Source organism: Podarcis cretensis, assembly GCF_951804945.1.
Source record: "Podarcis cretensis genome assembly, chromosome: 8".
Lineage (NCBI taxonomy): Eukaryota > Metazoa > Chordata > Lepidosauria > Squamata > Lacertidae > Podarcis > Podarcis cretensis.
This window is the reverse complement of record NC_137177.1, coordinates 21,070,944-21,094,287: the sequence shown is the minus strand read 5'-3', so window position 1 is coordinate 21,094,287 and position 23,344 is coordinate 21,070,944. Positions and strand designations below refer to the sequence as shown.

At 45.7% G+C, this 23,344-nt stretch overlaps 1 protein-coding gene and 1 long non-coding RNA gene across 3 annotated transcripts in view; one reads left to right on the top strand and one right to left on the bottom strand.

Annotated features, from left to right (window-relative positions):
• The window catches only part of APLP1 (amyloid beta precursor like protein 1), a 55,903-nt gene that overhangs the window by 18,988 nt on the left and 13,571 nt on the right, over positions 1–23,344 (bottom strand). For both annotated transcript variants that reach the window (XM_079985960.1, XM_079985961.1), the window contains exons 5-12: positions 19,383–19,561; positions 18,780–19,036; positions 17,219–17,349; positions 16,441–16,515; positions 15,321–15,479; positions 8,276–8,404; positions 8,031–8,130; positions 6,100–6,246 (exon numbers count right to left, since the gene is read on the bottom strand). In XM_079985960.1, the coding sequence (XP_079842086.1) occupies positions 6,100–6,246; positions 8,031–8,130; positions 8,276–8,404; positions 15,321–15,479; positions 16,441–16,515; positions 17,219–17,349; positions 18,780–19,036; positions 19,383–19,561 (1,177 nt within the window). The remainder of the gene's footprint in view (positions 1–6,099; positions 6,247–8,030; positions 8,131–8,275; positions 8,405–15,320; positions 15,480–16,440; positions 16,516–17,218; positions 17,350–18,779; positions 19,037–19,382; positions 19,562–23,344) is intronic.
• LOC307221797 lies at positions 18,052–20,456 on the top strand. Its single transcript, XR_013841527.1, has 2 exons — positions 18,052–18,419; positions 20,214–20,456. It is a non-coding gene; the product is annotated as an uncharacterized lncRNA (long non-coding RNA).

The window sequence follows — 23,344 nt, the reverse complement described above, 5'->3', positions numbered from 1 at the left end:
AGAGACAAGAAGACCTTCTTAAACAAGCAATGCAAAGAAATAGAGGAAAGCAATAGAATGGGAAGAACCAGAGATCTGTTCAAGAAAATTGGAGATATGAAAGGAACATTTCGTACAAAGATTTCCATAATAAAGGACAAAAGTGGAAAGGACCTAACAGAAGCAGAAGACATCAAGAAGAGGTGGCAAGAATACACAGAGGAATTATACCAGAAAGAAATGGATGTCTCATATACCCCAGGTAGTGTGGTTGCTGACCTTGAGCCAGACATCCTGGAGAGTGAAGTCAAATGGGCCTTAGAAAGCACTGCAAATAACAAGGCCAGTGGAAGTGATGGTATTCCAGCTGAACCATTTAAAATTTTAAAAGATGATGCTGTTAAGGTGCTACACTCAATATGCCAGCAAGTTTGGAAAACTCAGCAGTGGCCAGAAGATTGGAGAAGATCAGTCTACATCCCAATCCCAAAGAAGGGCAGTGCCAAAGAATGCTCCAACTATCGCACAATTGCACTAATTTCTCACGCTAGCAAGGTTATGCTTAAAATTCTACAAGGAAGGCTCAAGCAGTATGTGGACCGAGAACTCCCAGAAGTGCAAGCTGGATTTAGAAGAGGCAGAGGAACCAGAGACCAAATTGCAAACATGCGCTGGATTATGGAGAAAGCTAGAGAGTTCCAGAAAGACATTTACTTCTGCTTCATTGACTATGCAAAAGCCTTTGACTGTGTCGACCATGGCAAACTATGGCAAGTTCTTAAAGAAATGGGAGTGCCTGATCACCTCATCTGTCTCCTGAGAAATCTCTATGTGGGACAAGAAGCTACAGTTAGAACTGGATATGGAACAACTGACTGGTTCAAAATTGGGAAAGGAGTACGACAAGGCTGCATTCTGTCTCCCTGCTTATTTAACTTATATGCAGAATTCATCATGCGAAAGGCTGGGCTGGATGAATCCCTAGCCGGAATTAAGATTGCCGGAAGAAATATCAACAACCTCAGATATGCAGATGACACAACCTTGATGGCAGAAAGTGAGGAGGAATTAAAGAACCTTTTATTGAGGGTGAAAGAGGAGAGTGCAAAATATGGTCTGAAGCTCAACATCAAAAAAACGAAGATCATGGCTACTGGTCCCATCACCTCCTGGCAAATAGAAGGGGAAGAAATGGAGGCAGTGAGAGATTTTACTTTCTTGGGCTCCATGATCACTGCAGATGGTGACAGCAGCCACGAAATTAAAAGACGCCTGCTTCTTGGGAGAAGGGCAATGACAGCCCTAGACAGCATCTTGAGAAGTAGAGACAGCACCTTGCCAACAAAGGTCCGTATAGTTAAAGCTATGGTTTTCCCAGTAGTGATGTATGGAAGTGAGAGCTGGACCATAAAGAAGGCTGATCGCCGAAGAATTGATGCTTTTGAATTATGGTGCTGGAGGAGACTCTTGAGAGTCCCATGGACTGCAAGAAGATCAAACCTCTCCATTCTGAAGGAAATCAGCCCTGAGTGCTCACTGGAAGGACAGATTGTGAAGCTGAGGCTCCAGTACTTTGGCCACCTCATGAGAAGAGAAGACTCCCTGGAGAAGACCCTGATGCTGGGAAAGATGGAGGGCACAAGGAGAAGGGGACGACAGAGGACGAGATGGTTGGACAGTGTTTTCGAGGTTACCAGCATGAGTCTGACCAAGCTGCGGGGGGCAGTGGAGGACAGGAGTGCCTGGCGTTCTCTGGTCCATGGGGTCACGAAGAGTCGGACACGACTAAACGACTAAACAACAACAACAACATTAAACAAGGAAACACATTCAGTGTGCTGAGTCTTACCACTGTATTGTTTAAATCAGTGTTTTTGGACCACAATTCCCATCATCCCTGACCATTGGTCCTGCTAGCTGGGGATGATGGGAGCTGTAGTCCAAAAACAACTGGAGACCTAAGTTTGGGAAACACTGGTTTAAATTGTTGTTGTGGGAGGGCCTGATCAGGATTGGGTTTGTGAACATAAGAGAACAAGATCCTTCTAGTCATAAAATCGTATAATTGTAGAGTTGGAAGGGACCCTGAGGATCATCTAGTCCAACCCCATACAATGCAGGAATATGCAACTGTCCCATGCAGGGATTGAACCTGCAACCTTGGCATTATCAGCACCATGCTCTAACCAACTGAGCTATCCCTAAACAGACCAGCATCCTGATCTCACAGTGGCCAAACAGATGCCTCCGGGAAGCCTGAAAGCCGAACCTGAGTCCAATAGCAACCTATCCATTTGTGCCCCCCCAGTAACTGTTACTCAGAGGCATATCCCCTCCAATATTGGGAGGTAGTACACAGCCATCATTATTTTCACTTCTTTATTTATTATTCTTATATCCCACCCTGCTTCCAGAAGGAGCCCACGCGGTCTAACAATAATCATACAGATAAAATCAGCATCAAAACAACCATCACAGAAAGATTAAATCATTAGATGCAATACAGCGGAAAGCAAACAACTGGACACTCAACCTCCCATCTGACTATACACCAAAGGCCCAGACAAATAGATAGGTCTTAAACTGCTGCCCATCGGAAATCAGGGTGGGGCTCAATTGGATCTCCATTAGGAGGCAATTTTGCAATAGGGGCAGCCACAGAGAAGGCCCTGCCACACACTGCTATGCCAAAGGCCGTGTCCATTGGTGGAATCACAAGCAGAGCCCCTCCCACAAATATGAAGAGGCAGGACTTGTAAGTGTTGGGGGAGGCACTCTTTCAAGCGTGTGGGTTCCAACTGTTCAGGGCTTTGCACACTAATAACAACTCCATAAAATTGACTAGTAGCCATTGACAGCTCCGTCTTCCAAGAATTTGCTTAACCCTCTTTTAAAGCCACCCAGGCTTGTGGCCATTAATTTTGTGCTGTGTGAATAAGCACTTTCTCTCATCTGTCCTGAATCTTCAAACATTCAGCTTCATTGAAAAATCCTGGCTTCTAGTATTATGAGAGAGGGTGGAAAACATCTCTCTATCCTTTTTCTTTACATAATATTCTCCCTTGCTCACTTTCTCCCACCCCGCCCGAAACTAAAAGCTCCTAACACTGTAACCTTTTCTCAAAGGAGTGTTGCTCCAGCCCCTTGATAATTTTTAATTGCCTTTTCTTCAATGTTTTACAGCTCTACAATATTGTATTGCATTCAGGCACGGTAACTAGAACGGCACACAGTATTCCAAATGTGGTCGTACCATAGATTTTTTATGATGACATTATTATATTGGCAGTTTTGCTTTTCGATTCCTTTCCTAATTTATATTCTTAATGGTCACCAAAATGGAATTCACATTTTTCACAGCTGCTGCAGACTGGATAGACATTTTCATTGAGCTATCCACCATAATAATCCCAAGACCACCTTCTTGGCCAGTCACCGCTAGCTAGTTCAGACCCCATAAACATAGATGTGAAGATGCAGCTTTTTGCTCCCAAAGTGCAAAGCTTTGCACTTGCTTGTGTTGAAGTGCATGAGCTGCCTTAATGCCCATTTGCCTTGTTTGGAGAGATCTTTTCGGAGCTCCTTAAAATGGGGGAATAAATGGAATTTCAACAAATATGGTCATTATCAACATCGAAGCAAAACTGACCATACTGATAATGCATCAGATGATGGAAAGAGAGCACCGAACCAAAGAGTCAAATTGCAAAAAGAGTCAAATAATGAGCGAGAACCTATCCACAAATCTCTCACTCGGCTGTATCACTCAACCCATTCATATGGGGCATGAGTTCCGGGTCTAAAAGTTGAGTTTTATAAAGGTTAGGAATAGCCCATAGGAAACTGCTTTCATCCATGTCAGAATATTTATTCATCTATCTTAGCCTTGTCTGAGTGGCTCTCCAATGTCTCCAGCAAAGGTCTGTCCCACCATCGGCTCTTAGATCCCTTTTAACCAGACACGCCAGGGAACTACTGAGCTATGGCCTTTCCCCATCAAATTTAAGATATTTTCTTTCTTCGTTTCTTTCACAGTCTGCATCTCTGTGGACTTTGATCATCTCACCCTCCATCCTTCTGCCCAAGCATGCAATCTCGGCACTCCTCATTATCCTTTGATCCTCAGATACAATCAGTCACCAAGCCAGCCATTTTTACATCTGGAATGTGTCTACTATCTGTTCTTTTCTGTCTCCAGACTGCTGCTGTTTGCTTTGGTGGCTTCTCTCATTATTTCTCTTCTCTGCGGCTGGATTCTTTTCGCTGGGTTCATCTCTATCGCTCTTATTTTCAAACCTGTATGCCTCTCCAGACAGCCTGCTTTTCGTGCACTCGTGATGATTGGTTTATTGCACTTTATATTTGTGGGTTGTTTTTTTTTAAAAAAAGGAAAGAAAATCAAAGCAACTTAAAATATAATACAAAAATAAGTGAGAATTTGGCTAAATTGAAAACAGAGCCAAGAAATCTAGTCCTGGTGTCAACAGAGCCAGTTCTAGAAAAGGGTTTGTTGAGCAACCATTGCGATTTCTTTCTGGAGAGAATAGATACTGTCTATTGAATATTTGTTCTTATTGGATCACAGGGAGGTTAGATGACATTGCATAAAGCCATTAGCAACCCACAATTCCCAGTGCATTTCACTGTCACTTTCCTTACTGCAAGAAGTCTGGCTTTTTTTGGGAGAAGCAAGATTAAGGTTTCCTAATCAACTATTATCATACAACCTGAATTTGTTCGGAAGTGACTGAATCACACCTGCAAATAGCGACAGCCTAGAAGCACCTTAGTTTCCCCAGTGGATATGTCTTCCCCAAATATCTATGTAACAAAAAGCAAGTCCTATCGATTTCACTCACAAGAGGAAACAACAAGCAGAATTAGAAGTGACAAAATTAGAAGTGAGAATTTCTAAGGAAAGCTATTGTCAGGGGCTCAGGAGCAGAGGCACAGGGAAGAGAGGAGATGGAGAGCGAAGGGGAAGAATCCGAGGGGAGCGTAGGAGAAGAGGACAGTGGACCGAGGGATTCCATGAGCCTATCCAGCGAATCGGAAGATTCACAGAAGGGGGTGCCAGTGGCCAGGGGTAGGGGGTTCCCAAGGGGAACGCCCCAGGAGCAAGGGGGCAGTAGGGACTCCCAGAGCAGTAGCTGGAAATCAGGACCAGCTTCCCCACCAGAGCAGAGTGGGGGGGAAGAGTCCCAAGGATCGGGGCCAGTGCATTCCCCACCAGGGAGAGAAGATAAGGCAGGGCTGACCACGCCTCCATCAGAAAGTCGGACAACGGAGGAGAGGTCAGATCCGGCCAGTGTCCCGGAAGAGGGAAGCAGTGACCGAAGTAGTGTAATGGTTAGGAGAAAGGTCACTGGGCTGGCGCGAGAGGCAAGTTCAAATGTACAGGAGCGCGGGACAGCAGAGAATGAGGATTGGGAACCGGGTCCTAAAGCCCGCCGGAGGGAGGGGGAGGAGCTAAGCGACTCAGCGTCGGAAGAGTCCAGAAAGGGCAATGCCCCAGCGGGCAGGAGGACCCAGAGGAGGAGAGAGCAGCGTAAAAGGTGGAGCAGGGCTAGGATCTTAAACTGGTGTCATAGGGGAGGGGACTCAGACGGGACTTCGCCGATCTAGGGTTTAAGACGTAGGGCTGCACGCTGTGGCTTTGAAATGGAAACTGAACTTCAATAAAGACTTTTGTACATTACTACAGCCTAGCGTTGGTCCTCTCTGAGCTGAGACCTAGAGGCAGCTCTGACAGCTATGTTTTGAAAAATCCAAATTTGGCAGGTTCACATGAAAACTCAATCAGAACCAAGTTTCTCCTCCATCCCTGCCCATCGTTCAGGCAGTTCCTGATGATTCATGCTGGATTCTTCAATCCTATATGCCTGTATCATTTCCCCCCCAAATGTTATGAATGCGTATCTTTATGGTGTGAACTGTTTTGCAATTCTCTGAATAGTAAGTAGCCTAAACATATTTTAAAATAAAAACAAGATCTCCTGTGAACCGGCTCCTTTTGTACTGGGCCACTATGATGCTCCAGGGACAGTCATGACTTGAGGAGTGTGCTGGTCACCTTTGCTAAGCAAAGCACCGTCTCTTTCAAAGGCATCCTGAACTCACCTTCTCCGTCACGTGGGTACGAATGGCTCTCAGAAACCAAGTCCTCGCTACTGTCCATGGGCAGGAATTCCTCAGTGGTGCGCGTCTCTGAGATGGAGGTGGTGAGCAGGTCATTGGTGGTCACCCGTTCTGAGCGCAGCAGCTCCTCTAGGAGAGCATTACAGAGAAAGGGGTCAGAGAGCTGACCTGAATGTCAGCCGACTCCTACCCTCCCGCAAGTACGTGTGCTGCAACCGTGTTCCCCAAACCTTATTATTATTATTTAAAGCCATCCTTATAGGATCCTCTCTGTGCTTGCTTGGCAAATATAACCCCTCACTCAAAGAGGACATTCAGCATTTTGCAGAATTTCCCTTCTTTAATTAAAAAAAAAAAAAAAAAAGGATTTAGACCACCCTTCATCTACAGAGACACCAAGATGGTATATAACAGAAAATATAAATAAAAATGAAGGTTGTATAATTAAGGAGCACATCAGCATACATAACAACCAAAGACAAAGGTGTTTAAAAATATATACAGTATTTTTCCGTGTATAAGACTAGGTTTTCCCCCTAAAAAATAATGTCCAAAATTTGGGGCGTCTTACACATGGATAGAGCTTCCCCCATTTTCTTAAATTGGAGTCCCCTAAAATAGGGGGCGTCTTATACATGGGGGTGTCTTATGGATGGAAAAACACGGTATATTAAAAAAGCAAGCCGGCCTACTAATAAAATTATAAAAACTTGGGACTTTTTGAAACAGCCCGGGCAAATGAAGGAGTTTTGATCTTACATAGAAATGATTATAACACTGCTGGCAGTTTTTACCCCTCAAGGGAGGGCATTAAGACTATAAAGACAGCTGCCTTAAACTGAGTTGGACCATTAGACCACCTAATTCAATATTGTCTCTGCTAACTGGAAGCAGTTCCCGAGGGTTTCGGACTGAGGACATTGCTTGCTCTACCCGGAGATTTAAGGCCTGAACCTGGGACCTTCCACACGCAATGCAGATCTTCTTCTACTGGGCTTTGGCCCTTCTCCAAAATAGGCACATGGGAAATTGCCTTTTACTGAGTCCATTGAGTTCAGTATTGCCTACTGATTGTCAGGGACCGTGCTGAGGAGGGCTGCACTGAGGAGGAATGGTGGGAGCCTCCCCCTCCCCCTGCTCCTAAGTCAGGACCCTGAATCTTCCCAGAAGCAGTGGGGCAGTATAGATTTGGAACAGTGGTTTGCAGAGGTACATAGTTCAGAAGGCAGAAGTTGGGAAGAACTGGGTGGTGAACAGCTAGGAGAAGAAGAACTGGGAGAGAGTTAGTTAACAGACTCTCTCTCGCTGGAAAGCGTCCATCTGCTCAGCCCAAGGTCAAGGAGAGCAGAGAAGGTGGCAGCACAGAAAGCACAGTGGTTAAAAGACGAGGAACTTACGTGGGTGACTAGGGAAGCGGGTGGAACCCTTAATTGGGAGCACCTTCATTCCTAGGAATGGATTTTTTGTTCTCTTGCTGTGGTCATTAAAATCTCTAACTGGTAAGTGACTCCTTTCGCTTGTTCTACTTATCTACTGCCAAAGGGGATGGGGGAGAAGGAAGACGAGTCCCTGAAGCCTGACACTGACGGGCAGTGTTTTTGCAGGATTTCAGAGATGAGGCATTCGCCTGCAGATGTCAGGGGGCTGAACCTGGGACCTTCTGGGTGCAAAGCAGATGGCCTACTGCTGAGCCATGGCCCTTCACCTCCACAGATATGGTGCCATCAGAAAGAAGGGTCTGAACTTCACAGAACAGCTGGCTGTGCTGTGCATAAGGGCCTCATATAAAGATCTTACAATATGGGCAGCTGGGATAAGGAGAGGAGGAGCTCCACAACACCCGCCTGAAGGCAATCTCTGGGAAACCCTCTCCTACCAGGTCAGGCCTTTGGGTCCATCTCATCTAGACCTACCAATGTCTCCTCGAAGCTCTTGGGCAAGCTGAGGGTTCTTGTAGAGCAGCGCCAGACTCTGGTTCATCCGTTCTTCAATGACATGCAGGTGGGTGTAGACCTGGGGATGACAGCAACCCAGGTTTATTATTGCTCCCCTCCTCCAAGAAGGTCTGAGTGCAGGGACCCCAGACAGGGGCACCTGGGGGGCAGGTGGGCAGGAGGAGAAAGAAGAAGAAGAAGAAGAGGAAGGATGGAAACCAGACCTGGAACTTCATTTGCTCAGCCTTCTCCGGATCAGCAGCTGCCACGTGCTGGTAATGTCGGAGGGTGTGGCGCTGGTCCTTCTGTTCTGCCCGCACGTATCTCTTCAGGGCTAACAGGACGCGGTCCGGCTGGGTCAAAGGGAGGGGACAAAAGAAAAAACAAAACAAGTTAGGCAGGTGCAGGTATAGCTGAACATTTGCCTTGCATGCAGAAGGTCCCAAGTTGTTGGTTTTTTTTGGAAAAGTTATTATTGTTAAAATAATTCAGCATTAATACACACATACTGCGAATATACAAGCATACAAACATACATTTCATACAATCCTTAAAAATGTTCAAACATACCTAAACTCAATCCTACAAATAATTCATTTCCCCATCACCATCCACCACCCTCACCCCACCTTTGTGTTAGACTTCCAATCTACTCAATTGCAATTTCTTTCCACTTCTATTACTTTCTTTCACACACCTTTAACCTAATTTCATGCTTCTTTTTCTATTACACATTGTTATCCATCTTATTTAGTATTTCAGTATTTAAAACGGAACTTGTTTATTCTAATAGGAGTTCTGGTTTTTCAGTATGGTTTTGCAAGTATCCTTTAAACACCTTCCAATCCTTGTCTATCTTCTCTTTTGAGATCCTTCCAATTTCTCCCATTGTTTTGGATATATTGTAGTACTCCAATAATTTGGCAAGCAATTAAACACCTTGTTGGTATAATACCACTTTTCCAATTTTTTGCAATCAATAGCCTTGTGGCTACTGTTGCATACAAATATAATGTCTTGTCTTCTTCCTTTAGACTTCCTAGTACTATTCCTAATAGAAAACCGCAGAAGGTCCCAAATTCAATCCCCAGCATCTCCATGTAGGGCTGGGAAAAAAACTTTCTGCCTGAAACCTTATAGAGCCACTGCCAGCCAGTGTGGGCATTATTGAGGTAGACCATGGGTAGGCAAACTAAGGCCTGGGAGCCGGAGCCAGCCCAATTGCCTTCTGGATCCAGCCTGTGGATGGTTCAGGAATCGACGCGTGGATCGGTGTGGGGATTCTGATCATTTAGGCTGTGCCATTCCCCCCCCCCCACACCCACACTGTGGCGGCACCTTCTCCCTCCCTCCTCCTGGCTTTTCCCTGCCCTGCCTAGAGGAGGAAGGGGGCCGGGCTTTGTTGAGCTGTGGTTGGCTGAGCGCCATTTTAAGCAGCCCCTCTCTGGAGCCAGCCCTTTTGCACCACTCATCGTCCCTCCACCGCTACCAGCCCCTGCTGCTTGCAAGGCACAGGTAAGCAGCCACTGGGGCTCGTCCAGTGCTGTGGAGAAGGGAGGGAAGATTCGGGGGGATTTCCCCCCAAAATATAATCCGGCCCCCCACAAGGTCTGAGGGACAGTGGACCGGCCCCCTGCGGAAAAAGTTTGCTGACACCTGAGATAGACCAACCAATGGCCTGAGCTCACAGAAACACATAAGTGAGTGGAGGGGACATAGCTCAGTGGTAGAGCATCTGCTTTGCATGCAGAAGGTTCCGAGTTCAATTCCCAGCATCTTCAAGCTGAGAATGTCTCCGGCTTAAAATCTTGGAGAGCCACTGCCAGCTTCTGATCTACTCTGGTTTGACTCAGTATAAGGCCACTTTCTACATTTCTATAACCACTGGCTAACCCTCTCCTTTTTTTGTATAATATTTATTAAATTTTCTGTTTTACATTTTAGAATATTCATTTAAGCAACCTTAAAATATCAATGACTTCCCTTCTCTTTCCATGGTTCATTTTGCAGAACATAAATCCCTGCCTATTTGATATCAACTAACCCATTCAGTAGGGACGCGGGTGGCGCTGTGGGTTAAACCACAGAGCCTAGGACTTGCCGATCAGAAGGTTGGCGGTTCGAATCCCCGCAACGGGGTGAGCTCCCGTTGCTTGGTCCCTGCTCCTGCCAACCTAGCAGTTCGAAAGCACCTCAAAGTGCAAGTAGATAAATAGGTAGCGCACTGGCGGGAAGGTAAATGGTGTTTCCGTGTGCTGCTCTGGTTTGCCAGAAGCAGCTTAGTCATGCTGGCCACATGACCCGGAAGCTATACACTGGCTCCCTCGGCCAATAAAGCGAGATGAGCGCCGCAACCCTAGAGTCGGTCACGACTGGACCTAATGGTCAGGGGTCCCTTTACCTCTACCTTAACCCATTCAGTATTCCATTATTACATCCATCAAAACTTCTTTACACTGTTGAATTTATCTTAATGCTGCCCATGTTTTCAAATATACACGATTTCCCCCATATATTCAATAAACATTTTCCAATCTTCTCTAAATGTATGTTCATCTTGTTCTCTTATTCTACAGAAGCTCAACATCAAAAAAACTAAGATCATGGCCACTGGTTCCATCACCTCCTGGTAAAGAGAAGGAGAAGAAATGGAGGCAGTGAGAGATTTTACTGTCCTGGGCTCCATGATCACTGAAGATGGTGACAGCAGTCACAAAATTAAAAGACACCTGCTTCTTGGGAGAAAAGCGATGACAAACCTAGACAGCATCTTAAAAAGCAGATACATCACCTTGCCGACAAAGGTCCGTATAGTTAAAGCTATGGTTTTCCCAGTAGTGATGTATGGAAGTAAGAGCCGGACCATAAAGAAGGCTGATCGCTGAAGAATTGATGCTTTTGAATTATGGTGCTGGAGGAGACTCTTGAGAGTCCCATGGACTGCAAGAAGATAAAACTTATCTATTCTGAAGGAAATCAGCCCTGAGTGCTCCCTGGAAGGACAGATCCTGAAGCAGAGGCTCCAATACTTTGGCCACCTCATGAGAAGACTCCCTGGAAAAGACCCTGGGAAAGGTTGAGAGCACAAGGAGAAGGGGATGACAGAGGATGAGATGGTTGGACAGTGTTCTCGAAGCTACGAACATGAGTTTGACCAAACTGTGGGAGGCAGTGGAAGACAGGAGTGCCTTGTGTGCTCTGGTCCATGGGGTCATGAAGAGTCGGACACAACTAAACGACTAAACAACAACAAGTCCGCAAGCTGCACATATTCCATCAGCCATGATTGCTATGTTTGGTCTCCACTGGCAGAGGCAGAATGCTCTGCTCATGTGCAGGCTTCCCATAGGTACATGGGAACAGGATGTGAGACTAGAGCTATTGGCCTGATTCAGCTGGATCGCCTTCTGATGTTAGATGTGTCCACTTCCAAGCATGCTATCAACAACATCTCTAACGTAACCAGCCAGGATAGCTGAGTCGGCAGAGCAGGAGACTCTTAAACCCGTGGTCGTGGGTTTGAGCCCTGCGTTGAGCAAAAGATATTCTGCATTGCAGGGGGATCTGAAGGCAGCCCTGTTTAGGGAAGCTTTTGATGTTTAATACATTATTGTATTTTAGTGTTCTGTTGGAAGATGCCCAGAGTGGCTGGGGAAACCCAGCCAGATGGGCAGGGTAAAGGAAAAGGTAAAGGGACCCCTGACCATTAGGTCCAGTTGTGGACGACACTAGGGTTGCGGCGCTCATCTCGCTTTACTGGCCGAGGGAGCCGGTGTTTGTCTGCAGACAGCTTCCGGGTCATGTGGCCAGCATGAGTAAGCTGCTTCTGGCGAACCAGAGCAGCGCACGGAAACACTGTTTACCTTCCCGCTGGAGCGGTACCTATTTATCTACTTGCACTTTGTGCTTTCGAACTGCTAGGTTGGCAGGAGCAGGGACTGAGCAACAGGAGCCCACCCCGTCACGGGGATTCGAACCACCAACCTTCTGATCGGCAAGCCCTAGGCTCTGTGGTTTAACCCACAGTGCCACCCACGTCCCATGGGTTAAGTTATTACAGTGGTGCCCCGCAAGACGAACGCCTCGCAAGACGGAAAACCCGCTAGACGAAAGGGTTTTCCGTTTTGGAGGCGCTTCGCAAAACGAATTTCCCTATGGGCTTCCTTCGCAAGACGAAAATGTCTTGCGAGTTCCTGCGGGGTTTTTCCCCTCCCCCCTCTTTTCCTAAGCCCTAAGCCGCTTATCAGCTGATCCACTAAAAGCCGCTAAACCGCTAATAGCGCTAATCCGCTAAGCTGTCAATGGGCTTGCTTCGCAAGACGAAAAAACCGCTATACGAAGAGCCTCACGGAACGGATTAATTTCGTCTTGCGAGGCACCACTGTATTATTAATTATTATTATTTTTATTATGGACCAGATGACCCTCGTGGTCCCTTCCAACCCGACAGTTCTATGACAGCTTCCATGCAACTTTTCTGCATCCTGCTTCCCCTTCCTCCTATCCATTTCCAAGCACCCAAAGGAGGCGCACAACACCCAGCCCTTCGCTTTGCATGGTTTTGATCTGTATTGCTTGGAACACATTCGCCTCGCACTGTTTATATTACAAGACACAGGATGACAGGGACGAGCATCTTTCTCTTCTCGGCACCTGCACACTCCGGAGGTTATTCCAGGCTAACCGTTCTAACCCCCCTCACCCGCCCTCTCAAAATGTTCAGGCAGGGTTTGCTTGTCTGTTATCCTCCCAGATCAACCTTCATTTCCATCTCTTTCCCCGCGCAGCAAATGCAATAAACAAACAGTTGCTTTATTGTGCATTCATGACACTCGACAACGTGCTTGCTACTGTTCTCCATTCACAACTAGAGGCCTGTTGCGGAGGCCACGGGAGTGACACAGTCCTCTGACCAGAGGGCTTGGCGCTCTGGACAATTATTGCCATTATCATTATTATTAATTGGATTTATATCCTGCCCTTCCTTCCCAAGGAGTCCAGGACAGGGAAGATAACAGTACCATCTAGGGCAGCATATTCTGGTTCAGTACATCCTGCCAGCCTCCGTCCGTTCTCAGCCTGCCCTCCATGCTGTCCCAAAGTTTGTTATGAGTTCTAATCCTGCCCCAGCGCTCTTGCTCTGCTGCTCAGCACATCAGGTGACCAAAATCTGAACAGAAAATTGTTTCCTTACTCTAATCTTTAACGTCTTTGCAAATGTGCCCTGGAATAGGCAGCAAAAGGCCCCTGATCCTCTTTTCTGGAACAAAGGGATATCAGCCATGCCAAGGAGTGGCTAAGCTGCCTCTGCGCTGCCTCCCCAAAACTGCAGGTTAGCAGAGATTTTTTCTCTCTCTCGGGGGCTGCTGAGGAAGACACCCCTGGACTCCCAGCACCCCAGGCTGCAACTACATTTGCCTTCAGTTAAGCTGGCCCTGAAACAGCTTGATGAATAACAGGGAAGAGGCTGTACCAGGCATAAGGAGCAGCAGAAAGCACAGAGGAGACAAAGGAGATAAACAGGAAAGGAGCTTGCAAGGAAAGACAACAGAAAGATAAAGGCAGTAGAGAGGGGCGATCTCTTGTACCTTCCTCCCTTTTGCTTATTTTTTGATTACAGGAAGTCCAAAAGTCATGTAGCAAACAGCCATAGCTTTTAGCTCACTGGAATTCTGGTTTCAGAAATTTAACTTTGCATTGCCCATACGGGTTTCAAAAACTCATATTCTCAGCCTTTGCTGCGTAGGAAAAAAAATGCTTTCTTGCTTAAAATGTTTATCAGAGATTCTCAGGAGTTCTACCAGAAACTGACCCGAACCCACATCTTTCATTTCATTTTTTGCTCAGCCCTTGCTCCAAGGAGCTCAGGGCAGCAAACATGGCCCCCCTTTCCCCATGTTCTTCTCAAAACAACCCTGTGAAGTAGAGCTTAGGCTGAGACACAATGAATAAAGACTCAAAGCCATCCAGTGAGATTTATGGTTGCGTGGAGAGTTGAACTGGATGTCCTGGGCTGAACAGAGAAATTCTAGCCATGTTTGCTTGATGTTAAGTCCCAAAGCGTTCAATAGAGCTTACTCTCTTTTAAAATATGTCTAAGATTGCTGCCTAATACTTTAGCCACTTTGCTGCTCTGTGTATGTGCAGGATTCTTCCCCAGTGTCAGATTCCACACTGGAGTTCAGAGTGTCCAAGCACACAAATAACTTGAATTATAAAGCTTGATTCTTATAGGTGATGGGTGTAAAGCATTTACCCATGTAAGCATGTCATGTGCAGTCAGTTACATTTAAATGCACACATACATGGAGTGGCACATCCATGTGCAATGTGAAGCATTCATGTGAATCTACATGAGATTGGGCACGTGCTGGACAAATGTGTCCTGTATATTAACATGCCCAGATTTATAGTCAGTGCAGAGCACAAGGGAGTCTGGGTAATAAGGTCTCCAAGGAAAAACAAAAAGATCTTTAACAGAGAGGGTGTTAACAATGGGGGAGAAGAAAGAATTTGAACTAGAAAAGGACAAGTTAATGCATAATTTTTTTAAAAAAACACCTCATACTTTCCCCTACAAAAGGGAGCTGCTTAAAGTGGCTTACAAACGAAAGCAACAATTATCTTATTGTTAAAAACTAATTTAACGGTGGAAGGTTCACAGGCTATGAAGGACTTGCTCACAAATTCATTGACAGCTGCACGAATTATTATAGCCAGGAAGTGGAAGGGGCAAGCAGAATATAAAATGGAAGAATGGTATAAAGAGGTGTGGGGTATACTATTAATGATAAATTAAAATGTGCCATTAAGGTAAGATGGGGAATACGCAGGAGAAATGATTTTGAGGACATACGGAGGGTGTTTGTAGAATTTGTACTGTTAAAACGGAAAGGGGTCAAACCATCGCAAGAGGTATTGACATTCTGGGAAGTTGGATAGTTACAATGGAATGGCCTCGGTGGTGGGGTGCACATTTTTTTTCTTATTTATTTATGATTATGACTTTGTCAAAAAAATTTTTTATAAAAAATAATGTATAAAATGTAAATAAATGTATAAAATATAAATAAAATAATGAAAATGAAAAAACAAAACAAAAACTAATTTAACAAAACCAAAAAGACACAGAAAGCCCAAAGAGTGGTGCCATTCAAGGGAGGCAATGGCATCCAACCAGGTAAAAGTACAGGTAAAGGTAAAGAACATCATCCCCGAGCAGCTTCCCACCCAACTCATCCCCTCCCTCCTCTATATGCTTTTCCTTACCTGGGGATTATCAGTCTGCACAGCAGTCAGGTAGCTCTCTAGTGCCGCCCGTCGATTATCATTGAGCAGGGCCACCACACGGGCCAAATGAGTCTCAACCAGCCGCTGTCGCTCTCGAGACACCTGCTCCTCCAGCGTCTGAAGGATGGACTGGAAGTGCTGGGTCAGCCAAGAGAGAAGGCGAGAGGGTCATGAAGTTAAATGTATCTGCTGGGACCAAAGGGTGATGGTCTGGGAGCATCTGGTGCTGCACAGCACCGCTGAAGTTAAGCAGATGTGCAAGCCCTCCCAGATGCCCCCTTTAACACCTGGTGTTGAGTTTTGGAAGGGTGGGAGGGGCAAGCTGCCTGTCAATCATGTGAAATAACAATTGCGTGATGCGATTGACATGTGGGTAGCTATGCCCACCAGTTAGAATTGGCTCATGGGGTGGGGGCAGAAGCAAAAAAGATTCCCCACGGGTGAGTGTGGGGTTTTTGGAGAGGTTATAGGAGGCGTTGGACTGATGGAAGCCCCAGTAAATACATCTAAACAGACAAAACATGAAGTTAATTCATATGCTTTTTTCCACAAAATAGCAGTTTGGGAATGGGGGAGATAAATGACGCCATTTCAAAATAAAAAAAATATAGACATTCCAAAGCCAGCATTCAAAAATGGAAAAAGTTACAAAAGGAGCCAAAAGTAGCAACGAAAGAAACTTAAAAATGTGTTATTTTAAACATGTTTTATTTATTTTGGGAATTTGTATACTACTCTTCCAACAAATTCCCAGCGCAGCTGACATTTTTAATACTGGCATGAAAAATAGCCCCCCCCCCCCAAAGCATTTAAAAGCATAGAAACAATCTGTCCAAGATGTAAAACAATTTCCAAACCAGCACCATCATTAAATAAAAACACCTAGGAAAAAGTAAGCTGGAATAGGTGGTGTTTTTTTTTTTTTTTTAAAAAAAAGTCCATTAAAAAGTCTCAATCAAAAGCTCCATTCACACTTTGGTAGGTAAAGTGTTCCATAGCTGTGGGGCCATCACTGAAAAGGTCCTTACTAACGTGATTTGATTTTACTGGCAAAGCGTCTCCAGAGCTGATCTCAATACAATCCTTCTCTAGTCCTCACCTCATTGAGTGCCTGACGATCCGTCTTGGGCAGGTTTTTTGCTTGGTTGTCTGCCTCGGCCCACTCCTTCATCACCTGTTGAATTGAAACGAAGCAATGAGGTCCGGATGATGCTCCCACAAAAAGGCCCACATTTCTTCCTGGCACAAAGCCTGGCCCCATGATGCAGTTTCCTTTCACCCTCCCTCTCCAGTATCGCTTCTCAGGCTTGAAGGCATGCATTTTATATATTGGATATTGCTGTTTTGTATAGAGCAGGAACGTTCAACTTCCAAGAAGTTTTTTTGGGGGGGGGCACTCGGGGACCGGGATCAACCAGGGACATTCCGCGATCGACCGGTTGGACATCCCTGGTATAGAGTAAATTCAACATTTAGAGATGGAATTATGGGCAGGTGTCCCAGGTGACCGTTTGGAGTCCCTGCCACAGACTCTCTCCAATCCGCTCAGCAGCCAAAACAAAACAATCAGCTCATCTTCACTCGTAAAGCTGGCCTACATGACAGGCATTGTGTTAACACTTGGTTTGTCTTATTCATGGGGAAAATTTACAACATCAAAGCCTATTCAGCAAGATGTGCCTCTGAGCGATTGTGATCAAATCCGCACATGCAAATTTATCATCTTATGAGGCGAGGACAAATTGTGCCTTCTAAATTGTGAAACAGGCTACCGAGGCATTGAAGACGTTCACAATTTAAGCAAAGGGAAGTGTGTTTCACCAAGGACACCCCTCAATTGGGGTGACAATTGCTCTAGAGCTGCACCCCCCAATCACCTCATTGATCTGTCTCATGCGCCGTTCCTCCAAGTCCATCTTGGCACGCAGGAAGTTGGCGTGTTCATTCCCATCTCCGGGCATTTCGAAATAAACGTCCACTCCGTCGGTGGGGCGAGGGGTGGGGGCCACTGGAAACACAGGAAGTGCGTTACACAAGGCAACATGCCTCGGCCCTCCCACCCACACGAAACATTCCCCGCAGGACAGGGGGCTCCCCACTCAGGCAAGGCATCAATACACAACCTTCTCCAACCTTCTAGAACTCCAGCTCCCATCAGCCCTAGCGTGATGGGAGTCATAGTCTAATAACCTCTGGAGGACGCCATGTTGTCAAAGGCTGTAATATAGCCTCACATGGCATAACAGGCCCACCCCCCTTATTTTTCAGTTGCTGTTTCATTAATAGTGTTTCACAGATTTTATATATTCACTGTTATATTCACTGTTTTATATATTATTTGTTGATTATTTTATATGATTTATGCTCTACAGACAACTCCCAATTTATGAAGGGGTTATGTTCCAAGGCACTGCATTTAAGTGAAATCGCATATATTTCAAACAACATTGAAAAAGCCTGCAAACACCTCATTCCGCCCCTGCCCCATTCTGCCCTTTTTTGTGACTTTTTCAGGTCACTTCCAGGTTCAGCATGATGTGCGCATGCACGGTTGCGCCTGTATTGGACATGCCTAAAATCGTCGCTGCCTGTTTTTGTGATGTTCTACCATGTTGTTGTTTCTTACTGTTTGTAAGCCGCATTGAGATCCATTTGAATGAAAAGCTAAACAATACATTAAATTGAATCAAACCCCACCTCTTACAAAAAATGCTGAATTCTCAGCTCCACTTGGCGCCTCGTAGACTGAGGCGGGCGTGCCCCCTTGTGCCCCACCCCCGAGCTGTGTCGGCTGAGGGACACACTGGCTCACTGCGTCTGCCCCTCTGTGTCAGGGAGAGCCAGGTTCCGAGCTGCCTCTAGAACAGGCGCCCCATTGTGAGGAGGACGAGGAGGAGACGTGACCAGGACAAGCAGCTGAGCATTTCCGTCTTGTCCTACCACCCCTTGTAGCTGCTTGCTGGCTCCATGCGCCCCTCCTTTCATGTGCTAACATCTGCAGCAGGGATTCCATGAACTTCGCCCTTCAGAAGTGGCCCGAATGGGAGCGCTGACTTCACCTGCTCTCAGAAAAACAAAGTACGGCTAGGTTCAGGTTCCATTTCTTGAGATAAGCATCTTCAGTAGGCCTCTCTCATCCTTGCTTTTTATAAGACAGATCAACAGGGCCTCCCAGAAAGGTGATGGAAAGGATGGAGGAGGATGGAGCTCCTTTACCTCCCTCCCTACTACTTCTAGAGAGGTGAACAGGCAAGTGAGGAAGAGCAGGTGGGGAACCGGTAGCCCTTCGGATGCTGTTGGACTACAACTCCCATCAACCCCGTCTATTGGCCACACTCACAGGGGCTGATGGGAGTTGGAGCCCAACAACATCTGGTGGTCCACAGCTTCACCATCCCGGCTCCACTCGCTAGCCCTGCCCTGTCCTCCAGAGCTTACCTTTGATATCCTCTTCGGTGGTCTGCGTGGTGGTCGTGATGGTAGTCTGGGTGATGCTGTCGTCATAGTAACCCGGCTCCACAAAATAGTCATCCCAGGCAGCAGGGAAAGGGTCAGGGTCAGGGGCACTATCTCCAGGGCTTTCCTCCTCCTCGTCCTCGTCCTCCTCCACCTCTTCATCTTCATCCAGGTCCCCTTCTTCCTCCATTTCCAGGCTCTCTTCCTCTGTTGGGATGCGTCCTGTCGGAACCTTGTTGCTGAAGAAGCAACCATCCGGTCAGGAGACTGCACAATAGATACTTAAAGGGAAGAGTGTGCATTTTTTTTTTGGGGGGGGTCTTTCTGGCAAGGGGGAAACTGTGTGGTGAACACCTTGCAGAACATCTTAAGCAGTGTGAATGCCACCTGGGTGGAAGCAAATAGGGCCTTGAATTTTGCACAATTAAAAACCTGAATTAAAATAAATTCTGATTATTTTGTGGGGGGTGGGGAATAGATGGCAATTTCCCAACATGGATCCTCTTAAGCTCCAAAGTGTCTCACACTGCACGCCATCAACATTAAGGGGCGAGTGGCAAGTGCAGCTTGGGGTCGTTTGCTCACCTGTGCAGGGCCTCCTCTCTCAGATGGGCAAGGATCTGGGGTGCCTCAGTGGCTTGTTCCAGCCTGAGAGCTGTGGGGCGTGCAGGGCAACACACATATTCGACCCCACGGAAGCGGTCTGCCCCACAGGGCAACAGCATGCCATAGCTGTGAAGCTCCAGCTCCTCCCCGCTGCAGGCCTGGGAATGGGAGATGAACAGTGTCAGAATGCTGCTAAGTCACTCATTGGCTCAGTTCAGACACCAAGCCGAAGCATGATTTGCGCTAGCCATCGTGCTTTGAACCTGCGCTATGGTTTGAGCTTCAAGATGTACAGCAAGCAAGCCATGGTTCGCAGCCACTTGTCTCCTTTCATTTTCCATCTGCTCAACACACACCTCTCACCATGGGGCAGCAGCCTCTTTGAAGGCAGAACAATGACCCTAACTGTGGTTTGCGACTTCAGATGCCGCAGCAAACTGTGGTTAGTACAAACCATGGTTTGCAAACCCCCCCCCCCCCAGTTCGTGGTTTGGATATTCTTATTCGGCAGACTTTCACAGAACATGGTTTGTAAACTGGCATAAAAAGACGGACATAGTACCAATTGATGGTTTGCAATTATGTTTGAATGCAACCAATTCTCACTGTGAGGTTGGTGAACTTTACATTTAAAAGAAAATTAAAATTCTGCACCAAAGTATCTCAAAACTCTGTTACGAGGAATAACAAACAAATCATGCAACTTGTAGACCTTTTGCAAATTAAACACATCTACATGATTTCTCCCGCTGTGCATGACATATTCTACACTTCAAAACTGGTTTTCCTAATTTATCCCACTTTCTGCAGGGCAAAGAAGAAATAACACAGCGACCTGAAACCTCATCCCTCAGCTGGAAGCCTTATCCAGCAGCCATTCTTGTTTCTGAGATTTTGGCAGGCACTGATTGCACCGTGCCAACATTATCTTCGTACTCATGAGGTCTAAAAACTTTTTTTTATGAAGGAAACTTATGTTCTGAGGAAGCCCTCCTATCTTATTTTACTCCTCAGATTAAGAACGTAACCAATAAAGACCTCATCCTCCATTTATTAACTGCAGTGAGATTAGTGACTGCAAAAAAAGGGGGAAACTTTAAATGCATATCTTTTAAAACTACATATAAAACTACAACCATCAGCTCCTATTTTTTCTTTCTTTTCTGTATGCCTACTAAGCTCTGTATTCCTTGTATGGATATGTTTTGTAACTTGAAATTAAAAAGCAGCAAAAAAACCCCACACTATTTTAAAAAAGGAAGCTAAATTCCATAGTTTTTTTCTGTGGTATTGCAAAATTGCCAAACACACACACACTTATACCATACCAGGAGCGGACAGCCTTTTTGCGCCCAAAGACCACATGTTAGAGGGCAGGATCCAGACCTGTCCAGGACTACTATCTCCCTCGTCCCCCATTCACAAATGCACCCAGTTCACACAAACTCTCCCCTTTATCACTTATCTGACACACAGACTCACAATCCCAGACACCCACACATTCCCTACGTGTTCCCCTCCACTCATACGCAACACAACAGCTGCCTAGCTCTGCAGGAACTTCCATGTTTCCTCTGCTCCCCAGCCCAAAAAGAAAGTCAGTGGTAAAAATAACTTGCTTGACACGATGTACAGTATTATTATTATTATTTATTTTACTTCTATACTGCCCTATAACCGAAGGTCTCAGGGCGGTTCACATGAAAAATCACTTACATAAAATCAAAACAAAAACCAGATTAACCCCCCTCCTGAAAAGAGCCAGCATTTTAAAAAGGGTATAGGATGTCAGGTCAGGCAAAGGCCTGGTTGAAAAGGAATATTTTTGCTTGGTGCCTAAAGGTGTATAGTGAAGACACCAGGCGGACTTCCCTGGGGAGAGCATTCCACAGAGGGGGAGCCACTGGAGAGAAGGCCCGTTCTCGTGTTGCCACTCTCCTGACCTCTCGAGGAAGAGGCCTCAGAAGAAGTGGCCACGAAGAAGGACTTCAGAAGATGATCTCAGGGTCTGGGTAGGTTCATATGGGAAGAGGCGGTCCTTGAGGTATTGTGGTTAATCGTAGGTTGCATTATATCACGGTCATCCTCCAGGGACATTTAATAGGAAACTTGGGGGGTTAAAAATTATCATTGCCAGCATCCTACTTTGGGAGGAAGCGGCGAGGGTTATCAAAAACCAGCCTGTAACTGCGGCACAAACACTCTCTCAACATCCCTTAAAGCACTGTTTCCCAAACTGGGGCCTCCAGCTGTTTTTGGACTACAACTCCCATCATCCCTAGCTAGCAGGATCAGTGGTCAGGGATGATGGGAATTGTAGTCCGAAAACAACAACAACAACTGGAGACCCAAGTTTGGGAAAACACTGTTTTAAAGAGTCTTGGCAGCCTCTTCACCTTCAGCAGAGCTTGCCTTAAAGCAGAGATAGGAAACCTGCAGTCCCTGGCTTGTTTTCAAGTCCCTGGAGAAAGGGAAAGAGGGCAGGTGGAGGATATGCTAAAATGGGCAGAGCTTTGGAAAGGGGAGTTTTCTACAAACCATCGACTGAGACCTTGGGCAAGAGTGATCTTCCCTTCCCAAGGCAGCCCACTCAGCAGTGGGGAAAAGAGAGAGAGGAAAGGGGAGGCTGGCAAATCGCTCCTGAGGAAATGTGACACTCAACTGGAAAAACAAAGGTTTCCCACCCTCACTTTATTTTATTTTTTAAAATAATATTTATTAAAGATTTTCAAATATAACAGAAAAAGAAAAACATCCAAATTTAAAACCTAATTTTCATTGGCATCTTTCCAGGACTTCCCCTCCCCTTCCCCTCTTGTATTCCAATTCTTTCAAATAGATTCAACAAATTCTTACCCCAAATTTTAAAATTATTTATCATTGACCCAATTTAAAAAATATTTTCCCATCCCCTAAAATCGACCTGTTCCCTTCCACGAGTTCCCCTCTTTAATATACAATACAGATTAAAATAAACAGAAAAATAAAACAAGAATAAAATGTAATTTAACACCCTTTGGATTCCAAATTTCCCTCCCCCCTTTCCCGGTTGCGTTCCCAATGTCCGTCAATATCTACTGTCATCCTGGAGCTCCCACATCTAAACCACAGTCCTTCACCAGTCCGCTTTGCCGTCTTTTTATTAGTCTTTGCCGTCTTTTGGTCATCTTTGATTTCACATGTCCAATCTTGGAAGGAGTCTATCTTCCAACTTTGTCCAGTTCTTGTTATTCTTGTTGTTCTTGTTGTTCTCTCTCCTCCTCTTTTTTTTTTTTCCCTGCTCTCCTGCACAAATGTTCTAATTCCAAAAAGCTTCTAATTCCTCTGCAGAGGCTTTGTTATTCAGGAACAAAACATTACGTCAAGTCCCTTCCATTCTTCAATAGATAAATCTATTGTCTCCTTTAGTGTGTAGACCTCTGTAGACAAAATAGTGTTCCATTTCTGCAGTTTCCCAGGAGATAAAAAGTCCTATTCAAATTCGATGCCAACAATACTTGTAGTGTCCCACAGCTCCTCTAGAGGGATTATAGTAACTCAGTTTCCTTCCCGATCACACCCAACAGTCAAAGTAACTTATTATTCCTTGTTTTAAACAATTTATATCCAATTTGTAACAAATGTGACCAGCAAAGTCCTCGTAACAAAGTTCTCTTTTTGTTCTTCCGCTTTGACAGCTCCTTTGACAGCTGTCAAAACCTCTATTTCTCCTCTCCCGGCGCTCTTACGAATCGCTCCCGGGGTTTCCGGGGGGGGGGTTGCCTTTTAATTCACATTCCACTTTTCTCCTCCAGCCCAGTCTTATAATTTTCCCTCGCGAAGTTAATAATTTTATCAAAAAAAGGTTGCACTCGATCTTAGTTGTCAAATCCTTTGCTTTAGCTCCTCTACAACAGGGGGGAGGCTGACTTCCTTTTTGCACCTCCCCCGCTCGCTCCAAA